Here is a 19,970-nt window from a genome sequence, read left to right as displayed (position 1 = left end):
GTACTTTTCTAGGAATGTACTCATTTTGTCTAAGCCGCCCAATTTCTGTGGGCAGTGTTCCTGGTGGTCTCTTAATTTTCTTCTGGATGTCTACTGGGTCTGAAGTGATACCTCTGTTTCATTCATTCCTTATTTTATAATTTGTATCCTCTCTTTCTTTTTCAGTGTCAGACCTCCTAAAAATGCATCCACTATATTGGTCTTTCAAAGAAACAGTGTTTTTGTTTCACAGCCTTTCTGTTGTTTTCCTCTTTTCAATTTGATTGATTTCTGCTCTAAGCTTTATTAGTGTCTTCCTTCTACATGCTCAGGGTTTGATTTGGTCTCTTTCTGTTTTAAGGTAGGGGCTCGATATTTGGTTCGAGTTTTTTCTATTTCTATGGTAAGAATTTTAGGGTGGTATTCTCAACACCGCTTTGATTGCATTCCATAAATTTTGGTGTATTTGCATTTTCACTCAGCTTAATGTTTTTTCTATTTCCCTCGAGACTTCCTCTCTGACCCATGGATTATTTGGAGATGTGTTGTTCTTATACCCAGTTTTAGAGGGTTTTCTATTTTCCCTCTCCTATTGATCTCTATTTTGGTTATTGATCTCTAGTTTGATTCCATTGTCTTTGGGGAAAACACACTATATGATTTCAATTCTTTGAATTTGATAGAAGAATTTTCATGTCTTAATATATGGTCTAATTTGATATATACTTTACTGGAGCTGGAAATATATATACATATTCTTTTCTTCTTAGAGAGAATGTTCACCTGATGTCTGTTGGATCATGTTGGCTGAGGATGTTGTTGAGTTTTTCTCTATCCTTGTGATTTCCTGCCTAATTGTTCTATCACGCCTTCAGAGAGGAGTGTTGAAGACGCCAGTTATTATTACATATTTGTCTGTTTCTCCCTTCAGCTCTAACAGTTTTTGCTTTGTGTATGAATTGTAGCTCTCCTATGTGGTGCTCACACCTTAAGGACTGAAATTTCTTCTTGGTAGTTTAACCCTTTCATCATTCCATGGTATCTCTCGTTGTCCTTGGTACTTTTCCTTGCTGTGAAATCCACTCGATATATTAATATAGCCACTCTTGGAGTTCGCATCGTGGCTCAGTGTTTAATGAACCCGACTAACATCCAGGAGAACGTGGGTTTGATACCTGGCCTCGCTCAGTGGGTTAAGGATGCAGCATTGCCATGAGCTGTGATATAGGTCGCAGATGCGGCTGGGATCCAGCATAGCTGTTGCTTTGGTGCAGGCCGGTGGTTAGAGCTCCAATTGGACCCCTAGAATTGGAACCACCATATGCCTCGGGTGCAGCCCGAAAAAGCAACAAAAACATATATGTGGCCACTCGTTCATTCTGTGGGTTAATGTCTGCATAGTATGTATCTTCATTGTTGTACTTGAAACATACATATATCATTGCATTGACATCCATTACTGCTCCACAGAATAAATAATTTCATCATGTCTTTCTCTCCACTCTGCCACATTCTTACTTGTAATTAATATTTTTAAAACATTGAGAAAGAAGAGGGAGCAAGAAAAGAAAAAAATACAGATAAATACAATGTCTTTCTTCCCCTTGAGCTTTCTAAGTTGTTTGACCGTACAAGCAAAGAGTTTAACCCATCTAATGTGGTTCTCAGTGTACCCACATTTCACTCAAACTGGTCAAATGTAACACCAGCTGTGCATATATGATGTAAACCTCGAGTAGCCACTGGGAAAGCTATTCAGAGATATGCAGTGAAAACACTATAAATAAATCAAAATGGGAATGTTAAAAAAAATCTCAAGTAGTGTACAGAAAGGCAGGCAAAAAAAAAAAAATGGAGAAACAGAAAAGGAAGACAGGAAACAACCCACCCCCCAAAAAAAGCCAAACATAAGCCTTAACTGACCAATGATTCCATAAAATGTAAATGGTGCTCTATTTTGAAAACAACAAACATCGTCAGTTCCCACTTTTAAAATGAAAAAGCAAGTGCAGAAATGCATAAGCTTAAAAACTTTAAAATTCTTTCTAGACTGTGTATTGATCCATGAGATGAATGTGCTGTGATCTCCTTAATGGTATTTCCAAATTTTGCTATTAGAAACAGTGTTTCAGAACACCACTAACTTCTAAGTAGTTTCGGGACCCAAGTTACAAAGGAAGGAACTCAGGCTGAAGGTAGTTACATCCTTTGTCTCTAATGTCTGGTAGGACAAGAAGTCAGTGCAGACCTGCCACTCTCCTTTCCACTGTCCAATGCTGAGCCTAAAAGAGGCTTCAGAAGCTCTGAGACTCAACATGAGTTAAATGTGTTCAAGTGGCTTGGGAGCTGGCCATTTTCTTCAGAGTTTTCATTTGATTTGCAATTACCTTCATCGTAAACGAAGCAAGAAATTTCATACTGAGACAACCCACCCTTAACGTTCGTTTTCTGGGTCCCAGGTGGGTGGTGAGGTTTGTACTCATTTCTTCTACTCTTGAAAAGAGCCCCCATGGTGTCCTATCACTTCATTTGAATTCAGAAGGATTAAGGTCAAGTTGATATGGTAACTGGGATAATAATAATTACCCATCATTCTACATTATGTGGACCCTGGCCCAAGTCTAGCTTCCTCTTGGAAGTGCTTATAATACCCAGTGGATGCTTGCATCCAGCCTCCCTCAAAGGGCTGCATTTCAGCTATTTTAATCACAAATTAACCTGAGGAAGGAACTTGCGCTTAAACTTAGGTCCCCACGCCCTCACCAAATGTTAAATTAAAGGGAACAGCTTCATATTCCCTTACAACAAAGGTATTTGACTCTGCTTACTTCTCAAGGTGTTTTAGAGAACCAGAGAAGTCCAGTCAACGACAAGCCTAGTCTGCTACATTCCTACCACGAAAGGCACATTCTCACTGACCATCTCGTGTTTGCATGTACATCGCTCTGCTTAGAGTTACCTATATCAGGATAAAGAATCCTCTGATGATGCACTGAGTATGTGGATTCTTCTGCTATGAGTAAGTTTCTTTCATTACATCGTTTCTAACATGTGCCAATGAAGAAGAATATAACTCTCACAAATCAACCAATTCAGAATACAAATGACACCACATATAGGTAGTGAGTGTGTGTGTGTGTGTGTGTGTGTGGGTAACGAATGTCGCTGTATGTGTTGTGACGAATGTCAACTAGATGGCAATTCCATGCTCAGGATAGTAGTACAAACGTTCTGAAGCCTTCAAACATATGTAGACCATAAAGATATCTCAGAAAGTTTCTTTTCCTACTTTATGCTACTAATTTCAAGACCGAACTAGGATGAAAGTAATAAATGGCTGACGCAAAAACTATAGGTTGCTGAAAAGGTGCTTAATTATTTGTGTATATTACTTTATAAAAGCACAGATATCTGTTTATGGTGGTGGAAATGGGTTAATATATTTTTTTAGAATCAGACATATTAGAAGTCAGTCCCCTCCCATGAAATCTTCTTTATTTTGCGAATGAATCTGTGGCTCCCTTACCTCTGTCGATGTGGTGGTTTCTTATCAAGGAAATGCAAAGAACTATTTGCAAAGAAATAAACCTTTTTATGAGTGTTTGCCATGAAAACCCACTTTTTGAAAAAGGGACATGAAATGTAAGAGCCTTTTTTATTCACCAGGTCACATAGATTTCCCTTTTTTCCTAGTCCCCCTCCTGGTTCCTTCTAGACTCCAAGTACTCATGACACAAAGGAATAGCACTGAAATAACGGAATTCTTTCTTCTGGGATTTGGGGCCCAACACAAGTTTCGCTATGTCCTCTTCCCTGTATTTCTAGTCATCTATGTGACCTCCCTGGTGGGTAATATTGGAGTCATCCTACTCATCAAGACAGACTCCAGACTTCAGACACCCATGTACTTTTTCCTACAACATTTGGCCTTTGTTGATCTCTGTTATACCACGGCTATCACTCCCAAGATGCTACAGAACTTCATAGTAGAAAACAAAGCAATATCCTTCAAGGGTTGTGTCATGCAGTTACTGGTTTATGCAACATTTGCCACCAGTGACTGTTACCTCCTGGCTGCGATGGCCGTGGACCGCTATGTGGCCATCTGTAACCCACTTCACTATCCCATAGTCATGTCTCGAAGAGCCTGCCTCTGGTTGGTAGCTGGTTCGTATGTCATGGGCTCAATGAATGCTTCTGTGCACACGGGTTTTACCTTTTCGCTGTTCTTCTGCAAGGGTAATACCATCAATCACTTTTTCTGTGATGTTCCTCCAATTCTCGCCCTTTCATGCTCCAGCATTGACATCAACGTCATGCTACTTGTTGTCTTTGTGGGATTTAATTTACTGTTCACTGTGTTGGTTGTCATCTTTTCCTACGTGAATATCATCACTGCCATCCTGAAGATCTCTTCTGCTGCAGGGAGGAAAAAAGCCTTCTCCACGTGTGGCTCCCATCTAACCGCAGTCACCGTTTTCTATGGAACCCTTTCTTACATGTACTTACAGTCTCATTCTCATACTTCCCAGGAGAATATGAAGGTGGCCTCCGTATTTTATGGCGTTGTGATTCCCATGTTAAACCCCCTGATCTATATTTTGAGAAATAAGGAGGTAAAAGAAGCTCTAAAAGTGATATGGAAAAGAAATTCTTCTAGATTAGGCTCGAATTCTTAAAATTCAGCACACCAAATAATCCAGTAGAGATGTTTGACCACTATTTAGTATTTTTGAAAGTGGGAACACATCCAGTCTTTAACCCAATGCTACTTCCTTCTATAGTTAATTTCTTAGAATGCAGTAAACATAGTCACATCTCATAGAACTGATATTCCCTTGAATTTAGTTTGAGAAATACATCCCATACTACCCATGAAAAGGGCTTTATTGAGATTATGTAGAACATTAAGAAGTATTTATTGACTTAACTGAGTGTAGTGTTATTTCAGATACATTTCACATACATTCTTAAAGACTAGAAAACCCCATTTTTGTATATAGTAAATGTTAAAATTGATGTTATTTTCTGTGCATTTAAGCAAGTTCTCTAAATTGCCTACGAAGAGGTTCCCCATATGTTCTTCTCCAATTATTGCATAAACTTGAATGTAAAATAAACATACTCAGAGAAATTAGGGAAACAAATCCATTTACCATCACATCAAAAAAAATAAAATACTCAGGAATAAACTGACGCTAGGAGACAAAAGACCTATTTTCTGAAAACTATAAGATGCTGATGAAAGAAATCAAAGATGACACACCATGATCTTTGGTTGGAATAATCAATATTATACATGCTCTTTGATTGTAATAATCAGTATTATCAAAATGACTGTGCTACCCAAGGCAATCTACAGATTCAGTATGATCCCTATCAAATTACCAAGGACATTTTTCACTGAACTAGAACAAAATATGTTAAAGTTTGTATGGAAGCCCAAAAGACCCCGAATAGCCAAAGCTATTCTGAGAACGAAAAATGGAGCTGGAGGAATCAGTCTCCCTGTCTTCAGATTATCCTACAAAGCTACAGTCGTCAAAACTGTATGGTACTCACACAGGAACAGAAATATAGATCAGTGGAACAGGATAGAGAGCCCAGAATTAAAGCCATGCACCTACAGTCAACTAATCTATGACAAAGGAGGCAAGAATATACAAAGGAGAGAAAACAGCCCCTTCAATAAGTGGTGCTGGGAAAACTAGACAGCTGCCATGTAAAAGAATGAAATTACCACACTTCCTAACACCCCTACACAGAAATAGACTCCAAATGGATTGAAGACCTAAATATATAACTGGATACTATAAACCTCTTGGAGGAAAACATAGGCCAAACACTCTTCAACATAAAACTACAGCAATATCTTCTCAGATCTACCACCTAGAGAAATGATGTTAAAAACAAAAATAAACAAATGGGACCTCATTAAACTTAAAAGACTTTGAACAGCAAAGGAAAACCTAAAAAAAATGAAAAGAGAGCCCACACAATGGGAGAAGATATTTGCAAATGAAGTGACTGACAAGGGATTCATCTCCAAAATTTATAATCACCTCCTGCAGCTCAATACCAAAAAAACAAACAACCCCATCAAAAAAAAAGAAAAATGGGCAGAAGATATAAACAGACAATTTATATCTGTTCAACATTACTCATTATTAGAGAAATGCAAATCAAAACTACTATGAGCTTCCACCTTCCACCTGCCACAATGGCCATCATCAAAATGTCTATAAACCTTAAATGCTGGAGCAGGTGTGGAGAAAAGGGAACCCTATTGCACTGTTAGTGGGAATATACATTGGTGCAACCACTGTGGAAAACAGTGTGGAGATTCCTCAGAAAGCAAAACATAGAACTACCATTTGATCCAGCAGTCCCACTCCTGGACATTTATCCAGAGAAATCCATGACTCGAAAAGATACATGTACTCCTATGTTTCATTGCAGTATTACATGCAACAGGCAAGACATGGAAACAACCTGTATGCCCATTGACAGAGGAGTGGATAATGAAGAGGTGGTACATGTACACAATGGAATATTACTCAGCCAATAAAAGGAAAGAAGGAATGGCATTTGCAGCAACATGGATGGACCTAGAAATTATCATGCTAAGTGAAGTTAGTCAGACAGACACCAACATCATATGCTATCTATCACTTACGTGTGGAATCTAAAAAAAGGACACAGTGAATTTCTTTGCAGAACACATACTGATTCACCGAGTTTGAAAAACTTATGGTTTCCAAAGGAGACAGGTTGGGGGTGGGAGGGTGAGAAGGGGATTTGAGATGGAAATGCTATGAAATGGGTTGTGGTGATCATTGTACAACCTAAATGTAATAAACTTCATTGAGTTAAAAATACAAGTAACAATGTAAATAATTAATATTGAGAAATAAATATGTGCAAATTTTATAAGAAAAGGTTTTTCACTCAAGATATTACTATCAAAGCAAACAAAATATTTTTCAGAGGACAACATATTTAAACAGGCAATTCACAGAAAAAGAAATACCAGTGGTTCTTGGACATAGGAAAAGATGTTCAATTTCCTTTATAGGAAGAAGCAAATAAAACTAGAATAGTTTTTTCCTTATCACAATGACAAAATTTTAAACAATTTTCTTCACATTGTGTTAAAGAGGAAATGATCACTCTAGATCTGCTAGAAGAAATTTAAATTTACAGAGCCTTGTTCCAAAGGACACTTGGACAATGTCAACTGTGTTTGTACCCTTTGACCTATAGGTTCTTCTAAATATCTTTTAATCCTAGAGGTATAGTCACACGTAAGCACACTAGTCTATTTATTATACAAGTCTTTTTATTAATAAAGATTGAAAACCATATGACTGTCCAATAGGGAAGAGAGTTTGATTAAACATATGAAGCAATGCAACTGTTCAATAAAATACCATACAACCAATAAAGAGTGAGATGATTCCTATAGATCACCCAGAAATATTAAGACAAATCCAAGCTGCAGGGAAAAATTGAGAGTGATACATTGTCACTTATATGGGTGAGGAAGAAAGACATTAACATCAGAATGTATCCATGCAATGCCAGGCTAATCTAGGGAAATACGGAAGTTGTAGCAGTGAAATTCTGGGGGGAAGGAAACTAGAAACTTGGAAACAAGGGATAGATAGAGAGAGATTTTTTTTACTCTATGCACGCTGGTACATCTGGTTTTTAACCCCATGGATGGTTTGTCAGACACCTCTCCTCCAAAAAGGGAGACAAAGAGTTCCTGTGGAGGCTCAATCGGTTAAGAACCCAACTAGTATCCATGGGAATGGGGGTTCAGTCTCTGGCCTCACTCAGTGGGTTAAGGACCCGCCTTTGCCAGAAGTTGTGGCACGGGTCCCAGATGTGGCTCAGATCTGCATTTCTGTGGCTGTGTTATCTTCCTTTGGCGGGTTATAATGTGTCTCCTTTGGCCAATGTAAACATGTAAGTGTATGTATAGTGCTTTCCAGATGTGTTAGTCAGTGAAGCTCTGTTAGAGTGTACACAGACTGAGTGGCTTCTAAACTGCAGACGTCTCTTTCTCACAGTTTTGGAAGTTAGAAGTCTGAGACATGGCTGGAGTCTGGTGGGAGCCCCATTCTGGGTTGCAGGCTGCCAATGAATGTCAGTTCACTGGACTTGGGCAGTAACCCTCCTTCAGGCCAGAAACTACAAACTCACTGGCTCTAGCTTTCTCCTCATTAACTAAAGGTTTAATGCGAGCAGCTTCACAGCCAAACACTACTCAGAATCTCTGCTACCACAATTTGTTCTCTGAAATATTGTGAAGGTGTAAAGTGCCACTGGAAGAAAGGGTGGCTGTATCCAGGGCTGATTTTTGAAGTAGAAACATTATTAGAAAAGAAAGAAAGAGGGATCAAGAGTCATTTTTTTCTGCAAATTAAAAAAATATTCAAAGTGGTAAAATAAACTTATTCAAATAGTAGTAAATCTATTTGACATATTAAGGACTATGGATTTAAATTTGATTCGCTTTGAAATTCTTTTTTCCAGATGTCCCTGTTTTTTGCTTGTTGTGGTGAAAAAGTCAGTTTTCTAGAACCGAACACAAATTCTGAGACATTGTAAAAGTTATTCAACCGCATTTTTAACAAGAAAAATTTCTAAAGACATTGTTCTACAGCAAAGCAACACACACACACGCAAAACGTCCCTAATGACAATAGCATGATGAAACACACCTTCTCTAGAGAAAGCTTAAATGCTCTTTAGCTGAAAATAACTACTGAACCTTGCTTATTCCGACTCCATCACAGCCCCTGAAAGCTCAGGTTCTCAAGGGAGCAGGGATCTATCCCTTAGGCTCCAGCTTTAAACTCCCCAGTTAGGAGGAAACACACAGAGAGCCTGGTGGCCAATCATCCTGTGCCAGGTGCAGAAAGAAAATCTGGGAGCAGCTCGGGTGTAAGTAAGAGAAAGCAAAGCCTGTTTCCCAAAGCAGCCATGTTATCATCCCAGTGTGTGCTGGTAACAGTGGAGCACAGGGGTCAGAACGAAAGTTTCGCCCCGAGACCAGGAGTAATCCCTTCATCCCTGGTGACGCAATGGAAATGGAGTGAGGAACCGAACTGGGCTGCGTGTTGTCTGAGGAGGATATGAATGAGCACACGATTGAATGATTAACTGAAGGAGTGAGGAGCAGTGAGCAGCAGAAGGCTTTAGTGTGGTATGTGCATGTGTCCTCATGACCCGATTTGAGTGCCCTTTCAGTGCTGCCTCTGTGCTGGGGTGTTTACATCAATCATGTCACTTTAAGTCACATCATTACAAGGCAGATGTGACTTCTTGCCCTTCCTCTTCCTTCTTAAAACAGTTAAAGTTCTTTTACAATGAAAAGGTGATGAAGTTTAAAATTTCAAAGAACTTTCTCTCTAGGAGTTCGCACTGTGGCACAGTGTGTTGAGCATGTGACTACAATGCCTCATATCTCTGGGAAGGTGAGGGTTCAATCCCTGCCCAGCGCAGTGGGCTAAAGGATCTGGCATTGCCACAGCTGTGCCCTAAGTCACAATTGTGGCTTGGACTCAATCTCTGGCCCAGGAACTTCCATATGCAGTGGGTGCAGCCATAAATAATAATAATAATAATAACAACAACAATAACAAACATTAAGCTGAAAGGGCTGCAAACCGTCTCCTTAGGAGTGGAATTGGTGAGAGGGAAAGGATTGCTAAATTTTTGCATTGTGAGCTTAACTAGTTTCATTTAACTCTGTGCAGATATCACCTGTATGCAAGAAGTTAAGTTCAAATTAATTTTTTAAAAAAAGTTTCTCTCCTCATTCTCATGCCCAAGGATAACCATTAAAAGTTTGGTGTGATCCCTTTCAGGGCTTTTTCATGGATAAATAAAGAAAATGAGAAATAGAGAGTTTTAAAGGGAAAAAAAACTTTATATTAAGAGGATCCACACTATAGATATTATTCAGCAATTTGCTTTGTTCATTTGACACTGTGATAGCATCACCTTTCCATAGGAGTATACAGTTTTCTCATTCTCTTTGGACTGTGTATGGACGCATAATATGAAACTATTCCTACTTATTTAACTCCATTTCCACACTTTTGCTATTATACACAGTGTCACAAGGAGCATTATTACGTTCCAAGTTATTCTGCGATCCCCATTTTATATAAGGTAGAACTGAGGCAAGGGCTGGGGCTGACATCATTTGTCTCTATGAGGTGGTGGGATCAGCATTCACACCCAGGTCCTATCAGATGCATTGTGCTCAATATAAATGAAACTTCAGAAGCTCCAGGATTCAGGCTAGATTAAGCACGTTCAAAATACATGGGTTCTTGTCTTGTGTTTGTGTATTGGTCGTTGTATGTGTGTCATGAGTCCTTTGTACTAGTTTTTACATACGTCATGAAAACTACCACATCATGCATTTTATTTGCATTCAGAATGATTAAATTAACACAGCAAATGTCATTAACTCATCCAGATTCTAGTTTAAATGGACTCATGAGCAGTGCTAGGTTCCTCTGACCAGTGCTTTCACCCACTGGACAGAAACCTCCTTTTCTAATATGTTGCACTGTAATTGTACCTGAGGAGGCCACATACACATTCTCATTGGCCTTTAGGCCTGACTAAATGTCGGAAGAAGAGAAGTGGTCCTTGTTCTTGCACCACAAACTCATCCCACTCGGTTTATTTCTGAAGAAATTTGCAAGAGCCGGATGGTCCATGTCAGCCACAGGTTTGCTTTGCTATGCTCCCCACCACTAAAGCACGTCTTATCCCACCGTGACCATCACGTCCGTGGCTCTGCAGTTCTTCCTGGTGTTGCTGACATCAGAGTAAGGACCTCTGCTGATGTGCGGGGGTGAGAAATTCTGTCCTTGCACAATATTTAAGGGGCATAAAAATGTCCAAATTATGCAACAACCACCCATGTAGCCACTAACTAACTTCCTCCATTGCTTTCTATTACTCAGCATTCGACTTCAGAAAGTTACCTACATAGGGAATGTAGCACCAGTTGACTGAATTCATACTTATTTCTTTAATGGTTTCTTTTTTCCTACGTTCAAAGATGCTGCTGTGGCCCTTCTTCTGTGTGTATATTATAGGTACACATATTCATACATATACTGACATGTGTATATATGTGGATATATATATATCCTTTTTTACATGGACAAAAATTTATCTTGAATATATTCCTTTAACAAAAACTTTGGACCAAAGTTTATCAACATTTCCAAATTTATCTCCATGACTGTTCTAATTTACCTTTGCATCAGGAATGTATGAATCCACATTCCCACTTAAAATATGTATTTTTATACTGAGAAGTATAAAATTATCTTTCAATGCATCATTAATAGACTGCATTCCTCATGCTCTACATGTATATCCATATTTCTATTGACTGCGTTTTTCCTCCTCTAACTATCCTGATTATATCTTTTGCGAATTTTCCACTTGGAGCCGTTTTTGGAAATTACTTAAATGTACTGGGTACTAATTGTTTATATGTGTCAGAAACCGATTGACCTGAGTAAATTTCAGGTCCGTTTCTAGTCTTTTATTTTTCTATTAAAGTACAGTTGATTTACAGTGTTGTCCCAATTTCTCCTGTATAGCAAAATAACTCAGTTATATGTGTGTTTGTGTGTGTGTGTGTGTGTGTACTTTTTAAAATTCTTTTCCATGATGGTCCATCCCAGGAGATTGGAAATAGATCCCTGTGGTATAAATACCTCCTTGTTTATCCATTCTAAATATAGTAGTTTTCATCTGTCTTTTCTTTTACATAACGCTGGTGTTTTTAATTTAGATATAGTTGAATTTTCAGTGTTTCGCTTTCTGTACACTTCTATCTTTATTAAATTTTTCAGTGCATAGCTAGGTCATAGATATTCTGCTGTTTTATTCTCACACCTTTACAGTTTAATCCTTAATCCATTTGGAATAGTAAAATGTAATGTAGGAATACCGTACAATTTTTTATATGTATAAACATTATAGCACCACCGTTTATTGGGTCTTTTGTACTGATGCACACACTACTGTTTTCATACCTCACGCTTCTGAAGACTTGTGGGCCTGTTTATGATATCTTTTATCTCCATTGATCTGTTTGTCTGCCCTCACACTAGTACCACACTGGCCTTATTATTATTGCTTTAGAGTAAGTTCTGATAGCTGATAGGACACGTTCTCCCTTTTTGTCCATTGAAATTCTCTTAGCAGTCTTTAGTTCTTTTTTCTTCTATATAAATTTTGCACGTTGGTACAGATGGACATAAAATCCTCCCAAGCATTTCACTGAAATTACATTGTGCTTATAAGTTAATATGGGGGGCCTATCATGTTGATATGCTGATGGCCTTGATGGCTGATGGAAAATACTTCTTTCCCTACTTCTGATATTTCTTTCGTGCAAAAGGGGCTCATTTTGTGGAATCATGGCCATCCTGTTCCCTTTCTAGCCACTCAGTCTTCCCAGAAGGGTGCAGCAGCATATCTGATCAGTAAATCTAGGAACCACCTGGCATGCCCTGCTCCACCCCCTCAGGAGCAGCCAGGCTGCTGGGCCCTTGTCCCCCCTGCATCTCAGAGGTGCTTCACCACAACTTGCAACAGGCATGACCCAGTCACTGCCACCAACACTGGGTGGATAAGCCTGTCTCCTCAGGTTGTTGACTGGGCACAAGTAACCTGACCAAGAAAGTCTTCTCCCAGGTGTCTGGAGGTGACATAATGGGCTCCTATATACATTTCTTTTATTTCTCAACTCGTTCACGTCCTGGGGAAGGAGGAAATAGCTATTCACTGGAGCCTTTTCTGAGACCTCTGGCAATCATTTGTTTAAGGTATAGGTGGATCTGACTCGTGAATATTTATTCTTTACACATACATCCAGAAGTGAAATTGATTCAAATTTTCTTTTCTCAAACTTTCCCTAACTTGCAGGAACATATTGTGCTGTATTAGAATTATCAGTTTCACAAAAGTTTGGTAGAACTTTCCTGTAACATAATTGGGTCTAGTTTTGTGTGTAAATGTTTAAATAACGAGTCAAAGCACACAGTTCTTTACAAGATTTAAGTGTTTTGCACACCCCACCCAAACACAGAAACACAGGCACAGAGACTGCAATCACTTTCTGTTCTGTTAGTCTGCTTTCTTCTTTGCTTGTTTGTTTGTTTGTTTGTTTGTCTAAAGCAGGCTGATCTTCGTTAAAAATAAAGTTTGTTGGAGTATAGTTGACTTAGAAAGTTGTCCTAGTTCCAGGTTTAGAGCAAAGTGAGTCAGTTATACATATACCTACATGCATTCCTTCTCAGATTCTTTTCCCATATAGGTTATTACAAAGGGCTGAGTAGCTTACCCTGTGCTATATAGTAGGTCCTAGTTCTGCTTTCTTTTTAAAAAAGTAAATATTGGGAAAACACAAATAATGTATATTAAATTCTGTATGAGGAGTCCCCTGGTGGCCTCACAGTAAAAGATCCAGTGTTGCCACTGCTGTGGCTCAGGGTCACTTCAATGGCACGTATTTGATCTGTGGCCTGGGAACCCCACATTGACATGGGCACAGCCAAAACAAAATTATTTGTGTGATATAATATATCATACTGCAGCAGCTACCACATGCCAACAGCTCATTTCAAACTGAGAAAAAAATTGTTCTCCTAGTCCATGATCTTCTTGTCTGTGGACATGTTCCCTTGTGCCATATATTAGATTCCAGGTATAAGCGATATCATAAGGTATTTGTCTTTCTCTTTCTGACTTACTTCACTCAGCACGAGAGTCTCAGGTTCCTTCCATGTTGCTGCAAATGGCATTATTTTGTTCTTTTTTATGGCTGAGTAGTATTCCATTGTGTTTATGCACCACATCTTATAATCCAGTCATCTGTAGATGGCCATTTGGGTTGTTTCCATGTCTTGGCTGTTGTGTATAGTGCTGCAATGAACATGCGGGTGCATGTGTCTCTTTCAAGGAAAGTTTTGTTCGGATATATGTCCAAGAGTGGGATTGCTGGGTCACATGGTAGTTGTATGTCTAGTTCTCTAAGGTACCTCCATACTGTTCTCCAGAGTGGTTGTACCAGCTTCCATTCCCACCAACAGTGCAGGAGGGTTCCCTTTTCTCCACACCCCCTCCAGCATTTGTTATTTGTGGACTTATTAAACATGACTCTACCGTAGAAAATCGGCATAACACTGTAAACCAGCTATAATGAAAAAAATTTTTAAATCATTATATATAAAAAACTGAAAACAATTATGATTATTGTTCTTTACTCTCCTGGGGACATCAACTAGGAAAGAGATGGCCTTCATTCATTTAATTTTTCAAAAGAACAAACCATAAGGCAAGAAAATGATAAATTATTATTTTACATTTAAGGATTTCTCTCCCATGGAGGATATTATAGACAAAATAATAAATGACAGAATGAAAGAAAATCTTTGTCAAATGACCACAGATTCAAATCTTGGATAAATAAAGAACATGTAAACTCAACTCAATAGAAACATTCACAAGGAATTCCTGTTGTGGTGCAGTGGAAACGAAGCCGACTAGTAACCATGAGGTTGCAGGTTCAATCCCTGGCCGCACACAGCGGGTTAAGGATCCAATGTTGTCATGAGTTGTGGTTCGGATGGCTCAGATCCTGCATTATTGTGGCTATGGCATAATCTGGCAGCTGTAGCTCTGATTCGACCCGTAACATGGGAACTTCCATATGTGCAGGTGTGTTCCTAAAAAGAAAAAAAGTAAAAATGAAAAAAGAAACATTCACAGAAAAATTTAGCAAGCAATTTGCAAAACAGTAAAATCCCCAAATTCTCAGGAGAACATTAAGTAATGATCAAAGTTACTCGTACTTAAATGGGAGAAAACAAATAAAAATAAGACATCGCTTTTACTCATTTTCCCGACCAAGAAAACATTAGCAAAATACCAGTCTTCAGTAGGAGGTGCAGACGTGGAAATCCGCATGCGCAAATACGAGGAGTTTGGGCTAAGGTATCCATTGTGGAAAGTGATCTGGAAGAACCTGGTCAAATTAAATATGTGCATAGCCTCAGATTGAAAAATTCTGTTCCTAGCAATAGACCCTAGAAAAATTTCACACTGAGTTGTTTGTAGTGGAGGCAAGTTGTAGGCAATCGGCTGTCCATCACCAGGAAGGCTCATCAGTAAATTACGATGCATGGACACCAGAGAGCAGTGCTGCTCAGTGTGTGGCCCATGGACCAGCATCAGTCCTTAGATTCTCTGTTTCTCGTCCATGATGAGATAACTACTTAAAGCGGGATTGAGCATTTGAATTATCACACATTTTACCCTACCAAGACCTTTTCTTTGCTTATACAAAAATACTGGGCCACAGCAGATGAGAACATTTCTGAAGAAAATCATCTTTTACCATAAATACTTTGATAAACACTTCCATAAGCAACTCTACGATTCCATGCAAGAAACCATCATGGCAGAGAAGAAGGGCCTAGGAAGGGGAAAAAATAAAGGGAAAATACGGACATAGGTGGGAACGAGATCATACAGGACCCCGTGGCCATGTCAGAGTTTCAAACAGAATGATGAGTATTCAGGCACACTGGGATTTCCAATTAAAATGTAGGCAGGACCAAGGAAAGCATACTTAACGAAAAGAATGTTCTTATAGGGGTTCCCTTTGGGCCCAGAAGGTTAAGAATCTGGCCTTGTCACTGCAGGAGTTCAGGTCACTGCAAGGACGCAGATTGGATCACTGACCCAGAAACATCAATGTGCCACAGGTGTGGCCCCCCAAAATGTACTTATATAATCCCCAAATTGATACCTTTCTTAACTGTACCATCAGTTTGCATGCTGAGAACACAGCTACTGGGCCATGGCAACTTCCCCAAACTATAGAAGAAATAATCTCAGCCAGGTGGAGGTTCAGCCTTTAAAGTCTAAGCAAGATATGTCATGGAAAATATTCTCAAAATTAACTATGGACTTAAATATACCATTTCCAACTGCACAATTAGGTGGATGCTCCCAGTGGTCTTAGCTTTCTCTGCTTCTCTTTTTCGGCAGCTTTTCAGCTGATACTTCATCTTTGCCACCCATGGAACAAAACAATGGCACCAAAGTGAATGAATTCATTCTCCTGGGATTTGCTGGTCAACACAAGTCTTGGCTTGTCCTCTTCATAGTGTTTCTGGGGATCTATGTGGTCACCCTGGTGGGTAACATTGGCATGATCCTGCTCATCAAGATTGAAGCTTCCCTTCACACCCCCATGTACTTTTTCCTCCAAAACTTGGCTTTTGTTGATCTCTGCTATGCTACTGCTATCACTCCCAAGATGTTGCAAAACTTTGTGGGGACAGAACACTCTATCTCATTCATAGGCTGCATGGTGCAGTTGCTAACCTACGGTGCTTTTGCAACAAGTGACGGCTACATCCTGGCCGCAATGGCAGTGGACCGCTATGTGGCCATCTGTAACCCACTCCGCTATCCAACAGTCATGTCCCAGAGAGTCTGCATTCAGCTTGTAATTGGTTCATACTTCATGGGCTTCCTAAATGCTTCTGTAAACACAAGTTTTACTTTCCAACTGAACTTTTGCAAATCCAATAAAATTAACCACTTTTTCTGTGATGCACCCCCAATTCTTGCCCTCTCGTGCTCCAGTATTTACTTCAACATCATGCTTCTAGCAGCCTTTGTGGGGTTTAACCTGACGTGCACTGTGTCGGTCGTCATCTTTTCCTACGTATTTATCCTGGCTGCCATCCTGAAGATCTCTTCTGCTGCAGGGAGGAGAAAAGCCTTCTCCACGTGTGCCTCCCACCTGACAGCAGTCACCCTTTTCTATGGGACTCTGTCCTACATGTATCTGCACCACCGCACCCTAGAGTCTCAAGAGCAAGAAAAACTGGCTTCCGTGTTTTATGGGATTGTGATCCCCATGTTCAACCCCCTCATCTACAGCCTGAGAAACCAAGATGTGAGAGAAGCTCTGAAAGGGGTTGGAAAGAAGTGTTTCTAGCTTGGACACCAACTACTAACTCAGCATGTTCAACAAGCAAGCCAAAATTTCTCTCTCATTTCTCAACAGCAGAAGGTGTGTCAAATACATGTGAGATACAAACAACGAAAACGATATAAAGTGTAATTTCTTAGCTATATGAAAACCTCGTGAAAGGTAATAAAAACATCTGAAAGGATGAAATACATAACTTTCTAATTCACATATTTCTTGGAGAGAAAGCATCTTGAAAGAGCTTTGATATTCCTTTTGTCCATTCTGAGGCATGAGTATTTCCCAAATATACTTGCCTTTAAGATAGAAAATAAAAATAAAGAAAAATGGATGGTCAGCGATGGAAAGTACCTCCAACAACCATAGCATAAAGACTCACCAGTGCAAAAATCTTTTCTGTTTTCCCTTGAGAGATATCATTACTCTTGCTTTTACTCTATAGCTAAGCTATTTTCATGTTATGAAGAATGAGTTACAGAAATTCTCCATATCTTTGGAGAAAATGTGCCCAAAGCAAGAGGAAGAAAGGAACAGTTGAATGAATCCTCATACATGTACATTCAGGCATTACAGATCAATACCCGTCCCCTCCATACACGAGCTCTAACCAGCTAAGAACCTGACACAGGCATCTGGCAGATAGGGTGCATATCAGTGTACTATTGGTAAAGTTGTATTTTAAATATAACTTGACTCTCCACCTGTGCCTTCTTGAAGGGTCAAATTCAATGCCGAATGTGGTGCTTCAGAGCAGCCTCACTAATCCAGAATTGATGCTTTATTTCCCTCAATCTCCAAGAGTGGAGAACGATGGAAGAAACCAGGCCAAACACAAGAAGTCCTGCCTGGACTTGAACACGAGTGTTCTGTCCACTTGGGAGAAAATAAAATCAAAGCATATGCCCATTCTGTCAACAGACATGTTAACAAAAAGGCTGAGATCCCATGTGGTCTTTCTTCTCTCAATCTCATTCTTCAGTTGAACCATAAGAAGCTGTGAATGAGATGACTGACAGGATGGAAGTTTCCAGGCTTTCTCAACATTTCCAGAAGTTCCAAACTGTGGACTGAGGCAGAAATACTATGATTTAGAGCCAAACATAACCTGAAAAATACCAAGAAAATTCAGATAGTACCAGCCCATTACAGGAATGCATTACAGGAGATGAATCCCCAAATTAGGAAACTCTAATTTTTTTTTTAGGACTCCTGGCGACATGTCCATACTACCCTCTGCAGAGAGAAATCCTGTTTTCAATCTGGTAGGTCATAAAGTCCTTTCCTGCAGGGGAAGAAATCTTTACTTTTATCTTTAGCTGAACTGTCTCAGGAGACAGAGACAAATCTTTATATATATATATACATATATATATATATATATATATATTACATTTATAGTTGTACAATGATCATCACGACCCAATTTTATAGCATTTTCTTCCCAAACCCCCAGTGGATCCCCTGCAAGCCCCCAGCCTGTCTCATTTGGAAACCATAAGTTTTTCAAAGTCTATGAGTCAGTATCTGCTCTGCAAAGAAGTTCATTGTGTCCTGTTTTCAGATTCCACATGTAAGTGATAGCATTTGATGTTGGTGTCTCATTGTATGGCTGACTTCACTTACCATGAAATTTTCAAGGTCCATCCATGTTGCTAAAAATGCCAGTATTTCATTCTTTTTAATGGCTGAGTAATATTCCATTGTGCATATGTACCACATCTTCTTGATCCACTCCTCTGTCGATGGACATTTAGGTTGTTTCCATGTCTTGGTTATGGCAAATGGTGCTGCAGTGAACATTGGAGTACATGTGTCTTTTCGAGTCGTGGTATTCTCTGGATAGATGCCCAGGAGTGGGATTGCTGGATCAAATCGTTGTTCTATGTTTAGTTTTCTGAGGCATCTCCATACTGATTTCCACAGTGGTTGCACCAATTTGCAATCCCACCAACAGTGTACTAGGGTTCCTTTTTCTCCACAGCCTCTCCAGCACTTATTGTTTGTAGACTTTTGGATGATGGCCCTTCTGGCTGGTGTAAGCTGGTACCTCAGAGGGGTTTTGATTTGCATTTCTCTGATGATGAGTGATGTTGACTATCTTTTCATGTGTTTTTGGCCGTCCCTATGTCTTCTTTGGAGAATTGTCTGTTTAGATCTTCTGCCCATTTTTGGATGGGGTTGTTTGGTGTTTTGATATTGAGCTGTAAGACATGTTTGTAAATTTTGGAGATGAATTTCTTGTCAGTTGATTTATTTGCAAATATTTTCTCCCATTCTGTGGGTTGTCTTTTCATTTTGTTTAGGGTTTCCTTTGCTGTGCAGAAACTTTGAAGTTTCATTGAGTCCCATTTGTTTATTTTTGTTTTTACTGTCCTTATTCTAAGATGTGGATCTGAGAAGAGGTTGCTGTCATTTATGTCGGAGAGTGTTTGGCCTGTGTTTTCCTCTAAGAGTTTGCTAGTGTCTGGTCTTATATCTAGGTCTTTAATCTATTTGGAGTTTATTTTTGTGTATGGTGTTAGGGAGTGTTCTAATTTCCTTCTTTTCCATGTGGCTGTCCAGTTTTCCCAGCACCACTTGTTGAAGGGGCTGGCTTTTCTCCATTGTATATTCTTGCCTCCTTTGCCATAGAAGAGTTGGCTATAGACGTGTGGGTTTAATTCTGGGCTTTCTCTCCTGTTCCACTGATCTGTAGTTCTGTTTCTGTGCCAATACCATACGGTTCTGAGGACAGATCTTAAGTTTCACTATCTTCATGTGTCTCCTTACAGACACGTTCTTAAATGCAGTGCCTATAAATGCCTTACACAGAGGAATTGGACAGGGGCAGAAATGTTCTTGGGAAAATCATGTGTTAAATAAGAGCAACTTAATATTCATAAAGTAGAAAAATAGAAGGTAGGGGGACAAAGAAAACACATAATTGTCA

The 19,970-nt window shown here is 39.4% G+C and overlaps 2 protein-coding genes and 1 long non-coding RNA gene across 3 annotated transcripts in view; all 3 read left to right on the top strand.

Moving 5' to 3' along the window:
* The window catches only part of LOC110259266 (uncharacterized), a 109,036-nt gene that overhangs the window by 82,703 nt on the left and 6,363 nt on the right, over positions 1–19,970 (top strand). The gene's annotated exons all lie outside the window — the stretch shown is intronic.
* Positions 3,708–4,658, top strand: LOC146405114 (olfactory receptor 5AK2-like). Its single transcript, XM_085010097.1, has one exon. It carries the CDS (start codon positions 3,708–3,710, stop codon positions 4,656–4,658), a length of 951 nt encoding a protein of 316 aa, XP_084866223.1.
* Positions 16,118–17,047, top strand: LOC146405113 (olfactory receptor 5AK2-like). Its single transcript, XM_085011118.1, has one exon. It carries the CDS (start codon positions 16,118–16,120, stop codon positions 17,045–17,047), a length of 930 nt encoding a protein of 309 aa, XP_084867244.1.

This window comes from Sus scrofa, chromosome 2 (genome assembly GCF_054392235.1).
Source record: "Sus scrofa isolate SSC_HxYL_T2T_F1_AM1 chromosome 2, Sscrofa_HxYL_maternal_Yorkshire_Landrace_v2.0, whole genome shotgun sequence".
NCBI lineage: Eukaryota > Metazoa > Chordata > Mammalia > Artiodactyla > Suidae > Sus > Sus scrofa.
The sequence above is the reverse complement of the archived record's forward strand: the minus strand, read 5'-3'. Positions and strand labels throughout refer to the sequence as shown.

Coding starts and splice junctions, on each gene's coding strand:
- LOC146405113 (XM_085011118.1), top strand. CDS start 16,118: ATGGAACAAAACAATGGCACCAAAGTGAATGAATTCATTCTCCTGGGA.
- LOC146405114 (XM_085010097.1), top strand. CDS start 3,708: ATGACACAAAGGAATAGCACTGAAATAACGGAATTCTTTCTTCTGGGA.